The sequence below is a fragment of the Dysidea avara genome, chromosome 3 (assembly GCF_963678975.1).
Source record: "Dysidea avara chromosome 3, odDysAvar1.4, whole genome shotgun sequence".
In the NCBI taxonomy this organism is placed as follows: domain Eukaryota; kingdom Metazoa; phylum Porifera; class Demospongiae; order Dictyoceratida; family Dysideidae; genus Dysidea; species Dysidea avara.
The window spans coordinates 25,729,158-25,751,277 of record NC_089274.1 but is presented as its reverse complement, the minus strand read 5'-3'; the positions used below and the strand labels follow the sequence as shown (position 1 = coordinate 25,751,277).

The 22,120-nt window shown below is 38.4% G+C and overlaps 4 protein-coding genes, 1 long non-coding RNA gene and 2 other non-coding genes across 7 annotated transcripts in view; 2 read left to right on the top strand and 5 right to left on the bottom strand.

Moving 5' to 3' along the window:
• Positions 1-5,165: 5,165 nt before the first annotated feature.
• LOC136250486 (histone H3.3A) lies at positions 5,166-5,834 on the bottom strand. The gene is made up of 2 exons (XM_066042693.1): positions 5,464-5,834; positions 5,166-5,407 (listed from the first exon to the last, which is right to left on the bottom strand). The coding sequence occupies exons 1-2, from the start codon at positions 5,743-5,745 to the stop codon at positions 5,279-5,281; spliced, it is 411 nt and encodes a 136-aa protein (XP_065898765.1). The 5' UTR covers positions 5,746-5,834; the 3' UTR covers positions 5,166-5,278.
• Positions 5,835-5,927: 93 nt separating this feature from the next.
• LOC136250481 (evolutionarily conserved signaling intermediate in Toll pathway, mitochondrial-like) lies at positions 5,928-10,398 on the top strand. Its single transcript, XM_066042688.1, has 3 exons — positions 5,928-6,834; positions 7,002-7,167; positions 10,175-10,398. Exons 1-3 carry the CDS (start codon positions 6,112-6,114, stop codon positions 10,372-10,374), a joined length of 1,089 nt encoding a protein of 362 aa, XP_065898760.1. The 5' UTR covers positions 5,928-6,111; the 3' UTR covers positions 10,375-10,398.
• LOC136250483 (small ribosomal subunit protein uS2-like) lies at positions 10,375-13,392 on the bottom strand. The gene is made up of 7 exons (XM_066042690.1): positions 13,245-13,392; positions 12,974-13,145; positions 12,804-12,922; positions 12,603-12,746; positions 12,389-12,490; positions 10,944-11,207; positions 10,375-10,654 (listed from the first exon to the last, which is right to left on the bottom strand). Exons 2-7 carry the CDS (start codon positions 13,107-13,109, stop codon positions 10,448-10,450), a joined length of 972 nt encoding a protein of 323 aa, XP_065898762.1. The 5' UTR covers positions 13,110-13,145; positions 13,245-13,392; the 3' UTR covers positions 10,375-10,447.
• Positions 12,928-16,251, top strand: LOC136250487 (uncharacterized). The gene is made up of 2 exons (XR_010698558.1): positions 12,928-13,382; positions 15,785-16,251. It is a non-coding gene; the product is annotated as an uncharacterized lncRNA (long non-coding RNA).
• Positions 16,199-22,120, bottom strand: part of LOC136250480 (chitinase domain-containing protein 1-like) — an 11,039-nt gene continuing 5,117 nt past the window's right edge. Inside the window, exons 4-13 of the mRNA XM_066042687.1 lie at positions 21,258-21,304; positions 20,715-20,869; positions 20,599-20,657; positions 20,123-20,218; positions 19,970-20,065; positions 17,042-17,181; positions 16,750-16,765; positions 16,613-16,690; positions 16,402-16,444; positions 16,199-16,350 (exon numbers count right to left, since the gene is read on the bottom strand). Coding sequence (XP_065898759.1) covers positions 16,252-16,350; positions 16,402-16,444; positions 16,613-16,690; positions 16,750-16,765; positions 17,042-17,181; positions 19,970-20,065; positions 20,123-20,218; positions 20,599-20,657; positions 20,715-20,869; positions 21,258-21,304 — 829 coding nt within the window. The 3' untranslated portion in view covers positions 16,199-16,251. The remainder of the gene's footprint in view (positions 16,351-16,401; positions 16,445-16,612; positions 16,691-16,749; positions 16,766-17,041; positions 17,182-19,969; positions 20,066-20,122; positions 20,219-20,598; positions 20,658-20,714; positions 20,870-21,257; positions 21,305-22,120) is intronic.
• Trnaq-uug (transfer RNA glutamine (anticodon UUG)) lies at positions 18,805-18,876 on the bottom strand. The gene has a single exon. It is a non-coding gene; the product is annotated as a tRNA-Gln (tRNA).
• Trnaq-uug (transfer RNA glutamine (anticodon UUG)) lies at positions 19,827-19,898 on the bottom strand. The gene has a single exon. It is a non-coding gene; the product is annotated as a tRNA-Gln (tRNA).

Sequence of the window (22,120 nt, the reverse complement as noted above, 5' to 3'; positions counted from 1 at the left end):
GTGCTAATGCAACTTGACACTCTGGGCTGTCAGCAAAAAGAAATGGGACACAAAGGAGTAAGTCCATGATGTGTGCATTGTGCGTACTGCAGTATGCTAAAAGGCACGTCTTGGACAAAGCAACATCAAACTGAAAAATCAGTGTAGCCTTAGCCATTATTGAGTTACGTTTGCCTGAAGGCAGGCGGGTGGGCTGGCTGGCCAGCAGGCAGAAAATTCCAAAAATTTAAAATTTTGTGACAATCTATTGGAAGCATTAGGGTTGTACTGAAGGCACTTTTGGTGTTGGTTATACCCTAACTAATACTACCAAGGCACCAGGATGATATTGTGAAACTGTTTTTTAACTGATATTTTTGGCCAAACCTCCATGATTCCTAATATACAGTACTACCGTATTGTATGATTCTGCATCATTGGAGCCTCATGTCATCGCATTAGCCCAGTTAGTGATATTATTGGGAACATGAATATTAACTATTCTATTAATTATGTAATGAACATATGCTGGCATTATTTTATATTACTAGATGAACTTGTGTATCAATGACACCTCATCAAATTTCATTAGCACACAATTATATAGTAGCTAAGCAGAGATACATTTTATCATGCTGCCATGATTAGGAACCAGTTTCTGACTATATACATTAACCCTGAAGGCTATCGGGAAACATATCAACTATTTAATTAAGAACATGTGTGGTGATAATTGTGTATCATGGTATTTCAGTTCTGTTTATACAAGATGGTATTTTGTGATAAATGAATTCAGGTTTATTAAGGAATTATATTGTGTATAAGAATATTTGATTGAGTGATGTTATATATAGTTGATTCAAAGTACAGCAGTTAGCCAGCCTAGCAGCAGCCTAGCAGCAGCCTAGCAGTAACTGTAACAGGAGCAATAACATGCAACATCAAGGAAAGTAGTAAGAGGTAGCAGCAGAGTAGCAACAAAATTTAGCAGCAGTAAGCAATAGTGACAGCATCAGCAGCAGCAGCAGCAGCAGCAGCAGCAGCAGCAGCAGCAGCAGCAGCAGCAGCAGCAGCAGCAGCAGCAGCAGCAGCAGCAGCAGCAGCAGCAGCAGCAGCAGCAGCAGCAGCAGCAGCAGCAGCAGCAGCAGCAGCAGCAGCAGCAGCAGCAGCAGCAGCAGCAGCAGCAGCAGCAGCAGCAGCAGCAGCAGCAGCAGCAGCAGCAGCAGCAGCCGGTTATATAAGTTTAAACAGCAATAGCATCAGTATATGCATCTACAGCAGAGGTGAGTAGCAGCAGAATTTAGCAGCAGAATTTAACAGCAACACTGAGCACTGAACAAGCAGCAGGAAAATACGTAACAGTAGTAAACAGAAAATATCAAGTGTTTGAGTGGCTTCTGGCTCAATCAAACACATAAAATTATTACAATGACCATCCTATTGTTAATTGACTACTCTATTAGAGTATTTTGGTGATTTTGTTTTAGTAGATAACTGTTCTCCCAGTCTCTAGCAATAGTAATACTGAAGCAAGGGGCACAGCCTTTATGGTTTAAGTGTAAAGCTGACTTTCAAGGGGTCTGTAAACAGTTTGATTTTGAAGCAGCTGATGTTGTAACCTCCAGAATCTGAAACATATTGAAATTTTATAGTTATTCTTTGAATTCTGTGAACGCTATCCCAATGGTGACCTGTGAGAAGGCAGCATTTACAGAACATTTCGATGCTGAAAACACTGAAAATGTAATCATGGCCAGCCTATATGTTGTCCCGTGTTCTCAATAATTTATCAATCAGGAGAGAGGAAAGTGCCATTTCTAGAATCATTTATAGTAACCAGGTCTACGTCATTAATCTTTCATACCACTAAGAACATCTCCTTTGGAGTTTGGAATGGTGTACTTTAAAAAATCTACATCCCTTCAAATGCAATGTACTAGAAACTAAAACAGTGGTCACATTTTGTTTACCTAAACAGAATGGTTAAGTAGATGCAAGCGTGGAGGTTGATCAGGTGGTATATGAATCTGTGTATGGGCACAGTCCGCAGATGCTGTAGCCCTGTTGACTTTAAAGAATTAACGAAAAGGAAGCATTTAAACTCAAGCATCAAGTTTGTAACTATAACTAAATATACCCACTGTACATTCAGAATGCTTTTTGTGGTTCACTACATTAAAAGCATAAAATTTTTAATCAATTGTTATGGCAAATTAAAATATTTGACACAGTGGTGAGTAGCAGTGCACAGGTCATGAAGGAGATGTTTAAATACTGGTTTTTTTATTGTTATATGGAGTTTTAGCGAAAATCACATTAGATGTTCTATTAGAGTAATTGACTGTTCTATTAGAGTATTTGTCTATCTGAGAAGCCATAAAGTATACCTGGAATTCATATATCTCAGATGAAGCCATGCAGATTAGCTCTCTGTGGCTGTCAGTAGAGTAAATCATGAGTTACAACCTAGACTATAACTTTAAAAATACAATAGCTAATTGTATTACCATGCATGTACACAATTTGTACCTACGTATATACATATTTGATTGCTGTATGTGAATTAATTTTGCCTGGCCAAGAAATACAGACAGAGAGAGAGAGCTTCAGATCCCCCTAAATCCACTCTTGTTATGCACCTATTCTGTGACAAAAAGCACTCAGCCGCTTACATCAGGGATTGCGCCAATCTCTCCTTTTTTCCAACTTTTGCATCTGCCCTTTATATTAGCTGGCCTATCTGTGTTACTCTGTACCCAGTTGTAACTAGCTCAGAGCCTTCAGATACCAATGTCATACAGAAGCGGAAAGTGCACTTCACTCCATCCAGAAAAATGAAATGACAGTTAACAATAGCGAGCATGCAGGATGTAAAGAAATTTCAGTTACTGGATGAAACTATACTACAATTTGGTCGGTTATAGAAGCACTGTTTTATCTTACAAATCCATCCTACAACTATCAGCTTTGATGCACTAAACTCCTCAATAGCAAAAGTAATTATCATGGATGCCTATACATCTTGTATTCAATTATAAATTTTGTCAAAAGATGTGGGTACATAGAAGGTTCATAGCCTGCAATTGTACTTCCACAAATATATATAATATATGCACACACTTACACAGCACAAATAGCTACAGAGTTGAAACATACTAAAGAGATCATAGGAAGATTACATGCAGTAATAGGAATACCAAAGAGCAGACTATAATGCAATCCAATAATTCTTCAGTTTTTGATAGGCTCTAAATATTTGCTATAGAATAAGTGGATAAAGCTGCTTTAGAAGAGTGCTACTTTAAAGGCCAAAGGGTTTCTGAAAACACTCTAGAACTGCTCATATAGTTTACTGGCCATTAGGAAGCAGTATACAGGAGCATGAGCATAGACAACCAAATCAGGTAGAAGTGTGGGGATCTTGAGCTAGTCTAAGACTGGCCATTGCTTTTTGTAAGTATGCTAAATTTACTGTACAGTAATGTAAGAGGCTTCAAGCAGTGTTCCTGCTTTATAGCTTAAATTCACTTGATTTATACTTGTGCTGCTGCTATATACGTATGTGCACGTGTAAGAACAGCTAGTGATTATGAGTTGGCAAAATTTGTATGATGCTGTGTGAGTTCAATACTCTCTGAATTTAACTGTGTTAATTGGTGTATGGAGAGCTGCAAAGATGAATGCTGCTGATAGCAATCTTCTGAACTGGAATTTGACGCTCCAAATATGTATATAGCCAGTCAGCAAATGACATGTCAATTAACAATGAGCTGGTATGGCAACAATGACACTACAAGAAATAAATCTGATGCTTGCCTGCAATTTGAATGTTCAAGCCCTGATATGTCAACCTGAAGTTCAAGTGTGAATAGTCAGGTAGGTCAGCTCAACTTATGCCCATACACCCAATTCAAGCTATCACTATGGAATTGTCATACCGCTCAACCAGAGACTCTAGATTTGATATATGATACCTCCCTTCAATATCACCGTATAATTTTAAAAGACCATATCATAAACTGAAACTCTGTCGACCGTCATAGTTTTCAACTTCTTGAAATACTGATGTGGAGAATGATTATACAATAATTGGTTTATAGGCGTTCTGTGAATAGTGCAAACTTACAACCTATGTAGTTAGGTGGTTGCAGGTCTAGATGGTTGACGGTAACTTTTCCTTTCACTACACAGCCCTACTAAATGGTGAATGTAGTGATTATTGTAATAGTACTAAACCGATTGTTCTATTAGAGTATAGTCACTGTGTTAGTGTTCCTTTAATTAACTTTTACAAAAAGAACTGCTCAACCAGTTATTATAACAAAACCTCACTCCTAAATCTGCTCCTAGCTGTCATGCAGTGGTTAAAACTTAATTGCACTATAACTGGTGACTCTTGCACTCTTGTGTACTAAATATAATGCAGATTGATAAAATACATGATTGTTATATTAGGGACACTTCTTGGGCCCGACTGACCTATAAAATTTGTAAATGAAATGTTTTTGTTCATTGTTAAACATCACATGTTTGATCACGTGAGTTTGTGGCGTCGATGTATTATTGGCTATCCATATCTGCTTTGCGTGGGGCGAGCTTGGTTATTACAAGAAGAGTTGTAAAAGCAGACTATGGATGGACGTTTGGTCACTTAGATGTACTAACCATAGCTAATAGTTTGTTATCGAATGACGTAGTTACACGTGTTGCCATAACTTCAGTTTAAAAAAATTATTACCACCTATTATTATTTTATTTATACCTACCTACTGACCCACTTTTCAACTAGTTTCAGTTCAAGAAACAAGAGTTAGTTGAAGTGGCCTTAGTCAACTACTATGCATGCCAAGCTATGTAGAACAGAGATGCACATGCATCTTATAGGGGAATGTGACAAAATGTTTTTCTTATTCTCATGTAGTTCACTTACTTACACCCAACTATAATATAGTATATGAATATATGCACACTTTGTACAGTATATTGAACAAATTATAAAACTCTTGCAGCCATAGCTGACTTGGTGTTGCTCACTGTAGTGTTTACAGATTAGCAAGATAGGATGTTTCATGTAAGGTCCTATTACATTCACTGAATTGTAATGCATTTCTATTTGAAGCCCACTCAAACCTATTGAATGACACAATGCTGATTATGCAAATCACAGTGTAAGTTACCATGTGGTCTACAGTTCACACATTGTTTTATTCATGTTTAGTAATGGGTACAACAAATCACACCACATCTTTACTCATAATAAAATACATATAGTTTAACATAGTTAATGTTGCTGAGTCATTTAAGCCCTCTCTCCTCTTATTCTCCTGGCAAGTTGAATATCTTTTGGCATTATCGTCACACGTTTCGCATGAATTGCACACAAGTTTGTATCCTCAAAAAGTCCAACCAAATAGGCTTCTGAAGCTTCCTATAACACAATAAAGCGATAACGCTTTACATCACTACCCCCAAGGACTTTCTTACCTGAAGAGCGCCAATAGCTGCACTTTGAAATCTCAAATCAGTTTTAAAGTCCTGTGCGATTTCTCTCACTAGTCTTTGAAAGGGCAGTTTTCTGATTAGAAGTTCAGTTGACTTTTGGTATCTTCTAATTTCTCTCAGAGCGACAGTACCCGGCCTATACCTATGAGGTTTCTTAACACCACCAGTTGAAGGAGCGCTCTTTCGGGCGGCTTTTGTTGCCAACTGTTTTCTTGGGGCCTTTCCTCCGGTTGACTTCCTTGCTGTCTGCTTCGTACGGGCCATGGTTTACTCACTTTACAATCCCACACGCTAAAGTTTGAATTCTTGACTAATGACCACGCTTTATAGAAACTGAAAATAGAAAACTCCACTATCGATGTTTTCACAAAAATATTACCGTTTATGGGCTACAAAACTTTTATGGTTCCAAAATGCGTCAATTTCATTGGCTACAATTTAGCTCAATTTCATTGGCTAATTGTAGTTTAGTCGATTGATCCGGTTAGTTGGTAGAGCGTTTGTGCTTCAACCTTATAGCATCGTTTAGATCGATCACTTTCCGAAAAAGAAGCACTCCTTTTGTGCAAATAGTGTTTGTATGCTGTTGTTTAACATGTAGGCTAAAGTTCTAGTCGGGTTGATTGTTGTATGTATTCTAATAAATCCGTTCACTCACGATCTACACGTTTTTTCGTCATGCAACATTTATGTATACGCAGTATACTTCGTCAGTACCACAGCTTGTTGATTCCCCGGGTTTGTGGAAGGATGTTACATTTAGACAAGGCTGTTTTGTGTCGGACTTTCTCAAATGAAGACCGCAAGGAAACTCCAGCCATTCTGTCGTCTGCAGAGATTATAGATCAAGCTAAAAACCTTACCCATCTTCATTATCAAGACCAATTTAGGGTAGCCTGTTTGGAATTTATGGACAGGGACAAGCACCGCAGAACTCACTTAAGATTCATCACTGCAGCACTGCAAAAGATTGATGAATTTGGATTGCAGAAAGATCTTCTTACCTACAACCGAATATTGGATTTATTTCCGAAGGGTCGTTTTGTGAATAGAACATTTTTTGATGCCGTTTGGCCTAGGCCAACACCTCAGATGGAATTGGCATTAAATATTCTGGATAAGATGGAATTAGAGGGAATAAGACCTGACAATACTACATATACAATACTACTTGAAACTTTTGGTAAAGCCAGCTTCCCTTTGCAGAAGTGTCAGAGAATGGGTTATTGGTTTGACAGGTACAAAAATGTGGATCCATACAAGTTGCCTTCACCGCAGCCCAGTGATCCCGTAGAGTTGTGTAAGATTGCGTTGAGGAGAATGGACAAAGATGGGTCTGTCTTGCAACATAAGGTTATCCATTTTGTATGTATCTTTCTTTTCTCAGTGCTAAACTCAACAAGATATGCATGATATGCACATTTTATGCCAGTTCATATTGTCATGCCAACCTTATGTTGTGTGAGATATTTAACTTAAACAACATTTTGCTGGCTAATTTCATTGATGTTCTACATTAGGTGACTAGTTCAGAGTATGTGTTGAGCTCAGGACACATTGCTACTGTTCCCCTGCTCACTCAAGCAGGGTCATCTCTACTTCAAGTGGAGGGGCCATATAACCTGTGGCTACAGAAGTTATTCTATCGCTACTTCACTTTAACTGCTACTCAGTCTGATCAGGAAGGTAATTGTGGTTAAGCCTACCCCTAAATAACAAAATGCAAATTTTCAAACAAAGGAAAATCACTATTATCAAGAGATCATAATATATATACTAAGCAGAGTATCCTACTCTCATATACCCCTGTAGAAAGGCGTATCGTGAAGTTATGACGTAATGACAAGATGTTGTGGTTTGTGACGTACAGGAAGCAGTAAAAGTGCAAGAATCGTTAGAACCGTTTCACACTTGCGACGCTCAGGACAGCCGTATTCGCGAATGGCCTAGTAAGAAACGCCTACGAAGCGGTCTTAACCCATGAAGGAACGATTGTAGTTGGGTGAGAAAGCTGGAGTTAATTTGGTTGCTAGCGACGTTGTTAGGCACGCGTTCAATCGATACCATGTTCAACTAATGACATCATTAATTATACGAAGAAAAACGGGCGAACTCAAGTGTTATGTCATAACTTCACGATACGCCTTTCTACAGGGGTATGTGAGAGTAGGATACTCTCCTTAGTATATATATTATGAACTCTTGCTATTATGCTAAGACCACTTCATGTGACAGACCCGTGTATTTGTGGATAAGTAAATTTCCATCAGTAAATAAATATCACTACTGCACACTAAAGCATTTATTTCACAGTACAAATGTCTTCTCATTTGACCAAACTGTTCACTAGAGCTGTGAAACTGGACAGAATATCATAACCAGTTACTGAGCAGATCATAACTGTCGGTTATCCGGTTAACTGAATTGAATGACATTTTTTGCATTTTCATGCTGCACTCAACATGTAAGCTATACATACCTAGTACAGTTTGTCAGATAGTCCTTATAGTGGTCAAAGTAATAGGCAGCAAGTGATTGTACCTACTGTTATAACTATCAGAATCCTACTACAAGTGTGACATCAATGTTGTAGCACAAGAAAAGTATCCTAAACGAAAGAATATCTTAGAGATAGGTTTTTTTGCCAATATTCGGTTATACAAACCTAACTGATAACTGACCAGTTATTTGGTTTACCCGGTAAGGTTTCACAACACCACTGTATGCTTATGCTCCCCTGTAAGTTGCTTACTATATACTCATTGTAAGAAGTGCATCATTACCAACACTCTTGTATCTCACACTGGTTAGTTACCACTAGTTACATGCCTAATGCTCATCTGTCATGACTACTATATAGTCCCAGACACATGATGGTGATCTGCATGAATACACAATGCAATCATTACTAGTGTTGCTCCGATAAGAGATTTTGCCGATTATCTGATAATTCACATAATGGCTGATACCGATAAAATGTTTATAATTCCACATGTGTTAAAATTACCATTTTCCATTTTAAAACTTATGTGATATTGCTGAAATTTGGCCGATAAGCTGATTTCCGATTAATCATTGCGTTATAATCATTATTAATCCCACAACAAACACCCTTACATTACACATGCATGTAGGTACCATGTATTTGACTGCTGACTAGTCTATTACTGTCTGGGTTGTGTCACCACAGGGAAATATTTACCCATTTACTATCTATGGTAAGGTGACTGTTGCTATTGCCATACATACTCTTCTATCACTTAGGAGCTGCAAACATGTACGTGACCACAGGTAGTTATCAAGTTTTCCCACAAATTACTAGAGTAAGATCACTAAAACTTTTTCGCAGTGAAGCATTTGCATTATACAGTATGAACATATTTTGTATTTAAAATGCCAAGATTGCTCTTGTCAGGTGGAGGCAAATACTCCCACCCTTTGAGGCATATATATATATATATCGTGCAATCAGACAAAGTCATATATGTATGAAATAGTATAGGTATTGCATTACCTAGCTCACTAAACTTGCTAAACCTGAAATCACTTTGTTACAAAACTGGTTTGAAACCACATACTGATGTGGTTCAGCCAAGCCGGTCTAACATCACCTTTAAACTGGGTAGTGATATCACCCTCAAACCAGTTTGAATTAAGCCTATAAACTGGTTTGGAGAGAATTTGTAACTCCCACACTGTACTACTACTTTTACACGTGATGCATGCAAAACTATCACCCATTACCACTTCCACCACAAGGTGGTTGGCTATAACTAATAACACACTTAGGGTTTGTGCCACCACAAGCTGATTGGCTATAACTTATAACACTTGTAAAAGACAAAAAACACAATTAGCATGTTACAACTATTAATTCCTTCACCATCATAACTACAAAGATCACAAAAAAAGCAGAGTGAGGGCTAGCCAAACAAAATAAGCTGAAAAAAAATCAGAGCCATCCAGTTTCACTCTGGGAAAACCTGGTGGATTTTTTTTTTCACTCAGGAAAAAACCAAAAATGACTCACTCTGCTATGTATGCATACAATGTCATTCAAGTCCTGGAGCTGCTGCAGGTCATTCATCTACATCATTAAGGAGAAAAATTCTAATGGGATGGGAGCCAACCTGATCACACACGTGGCCTAGAATGAATTTAATGCACACCACACATCCTTATATACCATGCATCACGTGACACTAACATATTCATGTGGGAGCTTATTTTCTTGCTAATTCACTTTGTTCAAATGCCAGAAAATACATGGTTTTTGGATAGCTGGGTAATTGAGCCAAGAGCTTATAAGCATTAAGGCTGCGTGTATGAGCTCCTGGTTGAACCGAGCTTCACCTTTATAATACATACTACTTAGTGTTGTGACAAAAGCCGCTGTTCATGTGCTATTCTATATTACTGAACTGATCAAATTTTTATTGTTTATTGAAGGTAGCACCCAAAACCATAGCAACAGAAGGCTATTTGTCATATGGGATTATCGAAAGGCTTGCACTTTACCACCTTACTGAAGCAGTTAAGAAACATTTTCCTTAGCTGAAAATGAGGTCTAGTTTGTGTAAACATAGCAACAGTGACAGGGTGATGACGAACTAAGAATTAACTTTTTCTGCATTGACAAAATCTCTGGTGTGTCACTATAATCAGTTGTAACTTAACACCTTTATCACTATAGGTACACTATTGAGTATTTGTATGTGTCGACCAAACACCAGGGATCACCTACAATTGTGGATCAGTGACCTCCTTGACAGGGAACCAGCATTATCCAAGATGACGATAATCTATAACATCAAAGAGTATGACGTTAGTGAAGATGATGACATTAGAAAACTAAACAGTCCTCCCTTCATAGCACCACCAAAAATTGTTTAATATTTAATTTTTCAACAAATTGAAGCATTGTAGAAAAACTGTCCTAACGGTTGCTTCTATTAGTTTGGTACATCTACCATTCCCCAGTTGTAGTGGTAGGATCAGTGCTACCCCAGTCACCACCAGTGTCTTCAGCACCCCAGTCTTCAGTCTTTGTCCCAACATTCCAATCTTGTTCTGCTGTAGTTCCATGAGTGAATGGTGTGGGTGAGGCAGTTGTTGGTAATGGAGGTTGTCCAGGCAACCCAGTAGTAGTAGTAGTAGTAGTTTCACCTTGCCACTAGAAATAAAAATGATACCAAAGTAACCTTTACAATAATAAACAACAATGGAACAAAAGTTAACACTTTATTTTCATTTGATAGTATCAATTATTGGATGGTGTTGTGAAACTGCTTGTACAGTGGAACTATTTCAACAAACTCCCCAAATCATTAAATAACTTCTACGGAAGACTTTGTCCCAACAGGTCTGCCCCCACAAATGTAGGCCTGTCTGTTAATAGAGGTTACAATATGGCATATATACAGTAAATATCAGAAAATAGAGTTATATAGATTGAATCATACCATTATTCGGTTGTCGCTGCTAGTACCCTTGCTAGTATCTACCTTATCTCCCCAGGTGTCCTCAAGTGGCTTATCACCTACCCACTGGTCTGGTGGTATTTCATCCTTCAGGTCAACTTCCTCTTCTCGTTCTGCTTCTTCAGGGTCACGGTAGAAGTAGAGATCTGGCATGACTTCCCAGGCTACCTCCCGGCTGATTGTACCCCGCAGGCGTAGTACCTCCCTTGCCAGCATCCACCACATTAGTCCCAATGAATGCTCACCCTAACAACATGCAAGTTTGATGTTTAATTAACTTTTGGGGAATGCATTACATAATATGGTGACACTATAGGTGGGATAACTTACAGCTTACAACTACACATCATTTGAAAGCCTGTTTACTGGGCTACTTGGAGAAGGTTAAATTGACCACTGCAACTACAGTAGCTTACTTGTTATGAAGTAATAAACAGTAGCAAGTTGCATCTGTTTCAAAATTCTTGATTTTGATTGTGGGTTTACTCATGTGGCCTGATAGGAAACTTAATGGCAAATTGAATGGAAGTTGTTGCAAAGTGACAAGAGGTGAAGCCAAGTGCTTTATTTTTCGATAGACAATGCTTTAAATGATTTATGGAACTTTCTAGTCGTGTAGCTTCACCATACACTAGGACTCGTAATTACACGCATTGCACAAATTATTAGCAGCCTGAATGCACACAAACTGGTTTAACAAAGTAACTCAAACATAGTTCACTATAGTTTGGCATGGTAGACATTCACTATGTATTTTTGCAGGTTTTGGTCACAACCCATGATCAATTCTATTGTGGCACATGGTGAAATATTTCCGTGATATCTCCAGGACTTGTCCGTTTACATTAACAAACATAACAGCAAATTACCTTCTCCCACCCATCATTGAAGCATTTAGCTATGTCTATAAAGTAATCCAGTAGTGACACTCGTGTTGGCTGGGGTGACTGACCACTTAGCTATGAAGGCTGGGATGATTGACCATCAGCCTTCACCGACTTGTATGATTAGTCATACTGGCATGAGCACAGCGTTTGCACTAGAGTACGTAGGCAACTGTGCTTTATTGCCCACAAAGAGCACTCTGGGCAATAAAGCACTGAAAGTGTACTTTACGAGATTTACAGACGAAAGTTACATCACTTTGTGCAAGGCATGCGTATTTATTAATTTTAAATCTAGTTTTCTGGATGCAGGTTTAAGGGTTAAGTATAATGACCAACTTAACATTACAAAGTATTTGAGCAAATCTGTAGACACAGGGCAATACTGAATTGTCTACTAAGGTGCCCTAATTCAATGTGTGCACATCTTCTGCCATTAATAAGGCTAAAAGTTGACAAATACCCTGATTGTCCAAATTTAGGCACATGCTTCATGAGGGGTTCAGTGTACTTCTACACATAGCTAGACACACAGTAACTCACATTGTTGTTGCATGGGATGGCGATGTCAATGTATCTTAGCGGAGAGTTGGTGTTACAGAAGGCAATTACTGGGATATTCACATATGATGCTTCTGTGATAGACTAATGGAAGGGGAAAACATACATAATGACTATAGTCAATATGCAACTATACAAACAGTAGCATGCCATACACAAACAAGCACTTACACTAAGTGAGTAACACACAACACACCTGGTGGTCTGTACGAGGGTCTGACACAACCAATAGTCGTGGCTCTTTGAATGCAGCTTGGATTTGGTTAGTGAAAGTTCCTGGTGTAAATCTGCCAGCTACAGCCACAGATCCAGTGTGGGCAGCAAACTTCAAAATAGCACGCTAACGTGGAAAAACAAACAGCCATTTCTTTTCAAACTAAAAGCTACACCAACACACCTGGCCAAAGGTACGGTTAGAGAGCACACACACATCAGCAGGGTTTTCTATAGCTGCAATCACTCGAGCTGCCACCAAGATTTTTTCCCATGTTTTTTTCAGGTTTATAATAGAGGTTCCTGAACAATGAAATTCTCATAATATGCTGTGCACGCATGCTCAGTACCTACCATCTGATTTCATCTTGAAAACATATTGAGCCATTTGAAAATTAGGTCCATTTACTTCGCCGATATGGGTCTCGGCTGCCAACATCTTCGTGATGTCATCTTCCTTCAAAGACAAAATGTCTAATCCTCCGGACATCGTGAGCACGTTCTTGTAAGAGTAACGGCGAACACGCTACCAAGACAAAGTGACGTATACATTGTTACAATCGTTTTCTTGCAATATATGCATAAAATATTACGAAAACACTAACACGAAAGGCAGCAGACTCACCTTACAACAACGCCAATTGGAGGGCAATAATAAGAGAAGTCCACACGTGTTTCAGTTGCTTTGTGCGCGTGCGCGAAAACTGCGATTCGAGATTTTGTTTCAAGTAAGAGCCAAGTGCTCTTGAGTGGTCTCACGATGGTGAGTGGTATACTGAGTGCGTTATTGTTGTTCTGCGTGCAGTGGTGCCAATGTGGAAATTTTATAGTCATGTGATCTCACATTTATTGACGTATTCTTGAGAGGAACCTCTATGGTGGGTGTGATTTGTTGATTGGTGGTCCCATGTTTGACTTAAGGCTAGATAAGGCTAGTCCAAATAAATTTCCTGTTTTCCATCCTGACCTCAGGCATATTTGCATGCGTGCGGGCGGGTGGTCCATTTCCATTATCTGATATAAGATTGGCAGCTTTTCAAGCCATTATTTGCCTGGCACAGCTATAAAAAGCTGCACAAATGCATGTTCCTTCCTTTTCAAGTTGCAAAAATAACAAAGGTGAAGTTTGTGCTGACTTGATGGCACTGCTGACACTGTTTTTACTAAGCCTGTCAGCATGCAAGAATAACCGGAAAATAATGGAAGAACATGCAGTTTAGAGCTGGCAGTAACCAGATGTGGGCGGTGGACGGGAAACAGGAAATTTATTTGCCTATAATGTGGCATGTATAAGCGCTGACCCCAAAGATTTTTGTTTGGGCTCCTAGGTTAGTGGTAATCATACTTTTCTTGGAAAGTCTTCCCTCAATAAGAGCATACTCACTGCTTTATGTATTATGTACTTTGTATCCCAAACATTGTTTAATGGTAACCATATGATATTGAATTCTATGATAGTACTTTTTTTCTAACCCCATCCCTCTTTAGTCTTGCGTAGCCAGACCTTTTTCTTTCTTTTGTGTGGGGGCGGTGAAAGAAAAGGGTCTGGTGAACATGGTATAGCATCGTCGTTGGCCTATCCCTAGATTGTGGGGGTTCTACTGCACAGTTTACGGATTGTTTGTGGGTGCGAATGACGTGTTTTGTTAACTGTTGCATCATTTGCATCCTGTTACCATAGATATAAAGCGTGATCTGCTGATCTTTGCATAATTTGCATTCTATTACCATAGCTACTGCTTTTATATCTATGGCAACAGGTTGTAAATGATGTAACGGTTAGCAAAACACGTCATTTGCATCCACAAATAATCCGGAAGCTGTGCAGTAGAATCCCCACAATCTTGGGATAGGCCAACGACGGTGCTATACTATGTTCACCAGACCCTTTTCTTTCCCCACTCCCACACAAATGGGTCTGGCTATGTGAGACTAATCCCTCCTACCCATAGCATAATGTATTGTTAATGTTGATAGACTCAATACTCATGCAAAGTTTGTAGTACAATTGTCTTTGAATGCAATATAGTCTGAATGTTTTATTTTCTGTGTGGATTTTAGTGTTTAGGGATAATATTGACCTTTGACAACTGAAAATTTCTTATTCTCCTTTTGTAACTACTGTGTATCTACAAATTTTTGAAGATACGCAATTTTCGTGGGCTAACCAATTTCAGGATTTTTGAGGATCACTCATTTTTCACTAGGATAAAACAGCGAAGCAACCATGAAAATTGTGTGCTTCAAAAATTTGTACATATACAGTGTACATGTATTGGAATAGCAGTATGTAGGTGATAGTGATGCCACGATATGAAATTTTTAATGTCACGATATCATGGGACGTATACCACGAGTCACGATATATTAAATGAATTGAGTATGTTAATGTTTTCACAGAACAAGTTTTATTCAGTCAACCATTCATTATGCTTATAACAATGATGTGACAAAGTTGACACTTGTTTTTTATGCATCACCACATGTTGCCAGAGAAATATCCTCATATTTTACAATTGTCAAGTCATTTGCACTAAATAATTTGTTGTGTTTTTTATATATATCACGATATAGCTTTTTCTCTATCACAATTATCATGAAATACTTCTATCATGATATACGATATAATTATCGTGGCATCACTAGTAGGTGACCTTATCACGAGTATCCTATGATAATTAGTCTGCAAGTAGCGTATTTGTCAGACCCATTCTTCTGGCCTTGATAAATGTATATTATCTGTTTAGTTACAGCTGCTACACACCAGTAGTTTTTGCATTAAAAGCACTTGCAGTGAAATACAGGGTAGTTAATGATGGAGCTCATGGAGTCCATCCTCTGGACTCGATGAGCTGATAAGGTGGCCTTATCACATCTTAGCTGTGTTTGGGACCTACTGGAGTATACAATAAAAAAATCTAATACTGAGTGCATATAATATATTAATACACTTAGGATTCATCGATATCTTTATCACTAACATTTTGTGGTATAAAAATGTGTGGTACTAGTGTAACCTGTCTAGGCCAGTCATTTTCAAGATGGAATTTTTTGACCTCCATAGTGTGGATTAATAAAATTTTTCACTTTTAGAGAGGTGGCCAGTAAGACAGGTTCCACTGCACCATAAATTGTATTAGTAATATAATGTCATTGATATACCAGGCACTTCGAGCTGCTTTGGGAAGATGTAGGCTTCCAGTGAAACTACAAAATCCACTTCATAGTGTTATTCCAACTAGACTCTGGTTGCGTCATCTAGCTACTTCAAATGACTCATCTAGCTCCAATGAAAGTGATAACAGAGATCAACCAGTATCCTTTCTACAAAGCAAGGCAGCTACTTACAGGATAAATGAAGTAGACACCAAAGATTGGAGTCGTAGACAAAGAATTTACAAATACCTCATCTTACCATTGAGTATCACCTTTCTTACTTACTTAATGTACATGTTCTTCTTTGCTAAACCAGAAGAAGATAACTTGACAGAGGAGCAGTTGTTACGCCTTTTGGAGGCTTTTGAAGAAACAGAGGAAAAGAAAACATCTAAAGAAGCTGGAAAACCAACAACTATGTAGTTAGTGTTATTTTAACATCATGGATTTGAATTCAAAAAAATGGAGTTACTGAATTACAGTAAATCAAAGAAGTAGTCTAATCCTTGTCCTATTTCCCATATACATATTCCAGTCCCTAGTTCTTCAGCTAGCTGTAGTCTAGCCTGGATGGACTGTAGGGTAATGTACATGTGGACATGTGACAGGCTACATAGGCCACTGACCTTTAGTGTTGGATAGTACACTACATGTGGTTGAGATTGTGCTCTGGCATGGGATAAAAAAAAATACACACATGTAAGTGTATGGTATAACTAAAGAAAGAGCACTTCTAAATGAGACTACTAAAGTTCTGGGCTCAAATTTGTTTTAATAGCAACCCTCACACTGTCTCAGTACACATGCAGTATTGACATAACACAACAAGTAACATACTTGTATTCTACTTTATGTTCCATTGACTGTTCCTCCCATTTCAACTTGGGCTTGTGTTTTGATAATATCTCAACGTAACTAAACATACGGAATAACCTAACCATAAACACCTCACACAAAACTGTACTTCCACTAACCTGCTGCCAAGAATAGCTGGAACAAATCAGTAAGTAGTGTTGTACATAGTAATACAAGGTAATATATAGTGGAAATTACTTATTTACGTAATATAATACAGTGGAGCCTCTAGCTATGAAGAAGGAAATTCAAACCATTGAAATATCGAATTTCATTACCAGCAAGTTATATAGAACCTGCATTCAATTTTAGGACATACTTGTATTATGCTTTCCATTTAAAATGAAGCTACAATAGTTTTCTCTACTTGAAGGGTCACTAGGAGGTTTCTCAGTACTGTATGAGACTTACCCTGTACACCACTAGTACCACCAAAATTGTAACCATAGAAATTGATACCGAGTAGTATCTTATTGCGATCCTCTGAATCCTCTGGAGTGATTATTTTTATGTTCTCCCTGATCCACTCAATTGGAGAGTTGGGACCAATCCTAAATACATAATATTTATTATCATGCATGGGGAAAATTTTTTTTTATTGGTTAATACAGTTGTGAAATTCATATGACATGTATGAAATTTGTGTGTGTGTGTGTGTGTGTGCGCTATTTATCTATGGTGGTGATTACCCAGTTCAGGCCACAGGCTGCTGTACACGTGATTGGCAAGGAAGGTAGCATCGCTATGTAATATGTGTTATAGAGGTTAAGAAGTATGGCAGAACCTGTTAATGTGGATACTCAAAAATGAATATGCACCATACTTTTTACAGTAATTTGACCTAAAAATTTAGGGCACTATGGGGTACAACAAAACGCATGGCATTCATTTCAGGCATGACAAAAATGCTGTATAAGAAAGTTGGTCTTCATTGTGGTTTGCAAATAGCTCTAACAGTTCTTTGGTCATGTGGTAGTGGATATAGACATACAGAGACAAATGACTCCTGTAAGCGTTCGAGCGTAAATCGGATGGCTGCAGGTTCGAGGCTACCTAGGTCCAGTCATGGATTTTTTCTCCTTTCTCCAACTTTTCAAACACACCTTCTGTAGCTAAAGTCTTTGAGCAGGCTGTAGGACTAGGTGTCCTACAGACCTTCAGCACTTGTGCTGTAAAGCAATTAAATAAACTAGTGTCCATTTGGTTCTACTTGGGGTACTTAGAGATAATGAGTTACTCTCTAGAATTCCTATGGATATGATTACATGAAAATAACAAGGAGAAAACATCCTGACTGCCTGGTAGACTCCTGTAAGCGTTCGAGCGTAAATCAGATGGCTGCAGGCTCGAGGCTACCTAGGTCCAGTCATGGATTCTTTCTCCAACTTTTCAAACACACCTTCTGTAGCTAAAGTCTTTGAGCAGGCTGTAGGACCAGGTGTCCTACAGACCTTCAGCACTTGTGCTGTAAAGCATTAATGAATAAAAATAAAAAAAAATTTCATTCAGGAAACCAGGCATACACCTGGTTTAAGGAAGGTCCAACCATGATTAAAACTTGGATTTTAGGAAGACACCATAGCAAGCAAAAAAAACAAAAAAAAACAAAGGTCTTACCGAGATTTGAACTCAGATTTCCAGATTCAAAGTCTGAACTAAACCATTACACCATAGGACCTCAGTTGCTAATGGCTGTCAACATATACTTATTATTGAGAGGTGAACACAACAGAGCAACAAGTGAATATATTTTAGATACTGCTGCAGTATTGAGGAATGGGGGGAGGGCAATGCAATAGTGAGATATCTAGTACATATTGCACATGCTGCATATCAGCCAGCAATGTTACATACCCCTCAGACCTGAACTACAATTACACCCTAGGATCCTACATATTAGGAGTGATGGTGAAGTATGAATAACAGAGCCTTATATTTCCACAGTCAAGTATACAAATATAAACAAAATTCTAGCTTAGATCTGAATGTTTGCTATTGTTATCAAAAAAACCCAGCTCAACCGAGATTTTGACTCACATTTCCAGATTGAAAGTTTGAAGTGCTAACCATTACATCAAATACAACCAAAACACCTGTTTTTATTTCCTTTAGAGAAATGCGAGCATGCGAGCAGGTACAGAAAAAGTGCATAAAAAAGAAAGGAGAGTAAAAGCAGGTCCTACCGAGATTTGAACTCGGATTTCCAGATTCAAAGTCTGAAGTGCTAACCATTACACCATAGAACCCTGGTTGATAAAAACTGCCAATACTTACTTATTATTGAGCAAGTGCTCGAATTTATTGAAGATGCATGCCACAAAATTTCTATCATAAAGTCTGTGGGTGGCATGGTAACGGCTACACCTATGAACAGATACCTTAAGGACTACAACTCAGATACCTTAAGGACTACAACTCTGAGTTTTTTGAGTCATTGGTTGGCTTCTCTGATCTTCGATGCTATTAGTTCAAATCTGTTTGTTTACAACTATCCTATAGTGTCATAGTGTCAGTAAAACATTACAAGTATCTATAACAAGCCTACCATCTAGTCCCTTAGAGCAAAAAGTTGCATAAGAGGTTACACCCATATGATAATAGATAATCTTGAAAGCTGTTCTATTAGAGTATACTGCACTTTAATTGTATATAATCACATTGTAAGGTTGTTTCTTCTCTCATTCTGTAGCCTGTGACATCATCCCCAAAAATGTATTTAATAAGCTTTGCATTACAGTGCTGCAATTTGGTACACATCTAACAAAGAATACCAAAGTATACAGTGAAACTTATCTAATCGGGATTCACGCATAAAGTGACTACTATCAGAAAATCACGCACTGGCCAGATACACCCCCACTGCTGGCCTGCAGACAAGAACCTGGTTAAAAACCAATACGTGAAATGCTTTGTTTGCTGCTAGCACAGTCTGAAAATTGGTGTTATTGCTATGCTAAGGTAGACAAGAAAAATATAGTAACAAAAAGGTCCTACTGAGATTTGAATTCAGATTTCCAGATTCAGAGTCCGAAGTGAGTCTGAGTGCTAACCATGAATTACACCGTAGGACCCAAAATACATAAAATGACACTAAAAACATCTTCTGTAGTGAGACAACAATGTTTTCAAACAATGCAAAAAAGAGTTTTCAAACAATAAACAAAAAAGAAAGATAAAGCCTACGTAAAACAATGTAAGGTCCTACCGAGACTTGAACTCGGATTTCCAGATTCAAAGTCTGAAGTGCTAACCATTACACCATAGGACCCTACATGTTTTCCTGCTCCATATTAACCACTTTGTGTTCATAAAGAACACGCCATATGAATGGAAACTTACCGTTGCTGGGTTACTGAATAATCATATGTGTTGTAGCTGAACAAGTCAACATAAGGTAGTAGGGCTTTGAACTCCTCTGGACCAAAACTGCCGCCACTGAATAAATGGATAATAGAAGAGTAGTAGTCAGTAACTTGTTGGTGGACAACTTACCCAGTGGTTTCAGCTTGGGCAGGTATAACTAGTACTAGGACTAGACTAGCTTCATGTAGTACTTCTCCTATTGTAATCACTAGTTGAGTCAGTTCACTATAGGTAATAAATGACATGAGTAAATGTGTGTGTGTGTGTGTGCGTGCGTGCGTGCGTGCATGCATGCATGCATTTGCACAGCAACAATGTGCATAGTGTCCTCTAGATTTTTCAGTAATACCAGCACAGCCTTATTTAGTGGCCACCTTATTACAAAACCACCTGACTATTGGATGCATACATCACATCATATTTAAACAGGCTGCAGGACTGCTGAGTCCTGAAGACCTCAACACTTGTGCTGTAAGCCTTAATAAACAAATTAAATAGATGCCACCATTCATTTCATCAGGTAATTAATTTTCAATTTATGTAAAGCATTTTATTAATCCACGACCAATCTGAGATGGCAGGTGTTGTTCTCACTGCTTACTTACCTGCTTCTGTGGTGTATTTGACCCCACAACTCTAACACTGCCCCATCAAAGTGATTGAGCTGCAGTTAAAGAGACTTACTGATAACACAAAACACTTGATAAATCACCAGCATTACCAGTAAAACATGTTTGATAGTTTTGGCAACATCTAGTGCCATGTCACGATTGGAAAACAGCATACTGTAGTCACTCATACTCCATCCTTCAAACATTACTCGGGGGACAATCTTGACCTTGCTGGAGCTAGCAGCTCTCACACTGTCCACCCAGCCTGTGTACAAAACAACAGTAATACAATTAAATGGAGACAGTTTGTGCTCAGACTTGTTGCACAACTTAGTTTTGAACATGTAATAGCTGTTTCTATTTCTTGTACAGGTAGGGTTTCCTCTCCTTCATAGTTTATAGATATTATGGTGGGCAACAATTGGTGACTAAATCTTCCAGCGACATTAAGCATACGTATGAACATACTTGAGTAAATATCTATAATACGTATGTGTTTCAAGCATCATGCTTCATTTGTGAGTGGTGTGTGGCAAGCACCCGCATCATACCATGCACACATACCACACACTCTACACACACACACACACACACAAACACACACACGCACGCACGCACACACACACACACGCACACATACAGGGTCAACACACCTTGGTCAATATCATGAGTACCTTCAATGCCATAAGTAGCACCAGCTCTGTAGTAGCAATAAAAACACAACGTGAACAATGACCTGAGCACAGCATACAGTAACTGACTGTTCAGCATTTCACTGTGAGAGTTATTTCATATTATGTACGTATAAGGCCCTTCTCCAAAGCACACCGCTTTGCTATCTGTCAGGTAGGGTAGGGAACACAGTAAATTTGATTAAATTCACACCAGCCATTTGCGAGATATTGGGCATTCAAATTTTTGATATTCTACAGGGGCTTAGAATTATTTTAGCACACTTTGCAAAAATTGCTATAAAAATGTAAACATGTAACTCAATTGCCTAAAAAGATCAAATTTTTGTCATGGCTACAGGGTAAATCGCATATGGAAATAATTGAAATTTGGTGTGTACATTGGCTGATCATCGTAGCAGTGTTTTCAATGGTTTGAAAAACAATGGAGTTACATCTACAGAGTTAAAATCAAACAACTATAAAATCGCAGGGTTGAGATACTCTGATGGAGCAATTGCCACAGGGTAAAAAAGTTCACAAAAAGTTGCTACTAGAGTTCGAACCAGGATTCTCTACACCCAACACCCAGATCCTTATAACCACTAAGCCACTGCTATGTTAGTTGTTCACCTTAGTTAAAATTCTAGTTCAAATCTGACAACTTTTTTCACCCTGGCTTTTGAAGGCTGCACCCTTTTTTACAGCTTGACAGTGTTTTGGATGGATATTCTTACAAGATTGTACGATGTAAGATTTCAGAAGTTCATCTTATAACAAGCAGTCTGGGGCCAAGAATTTCCATTATGTGGCAGCTACTATCTTTATAGCAATATTGTCTAGAC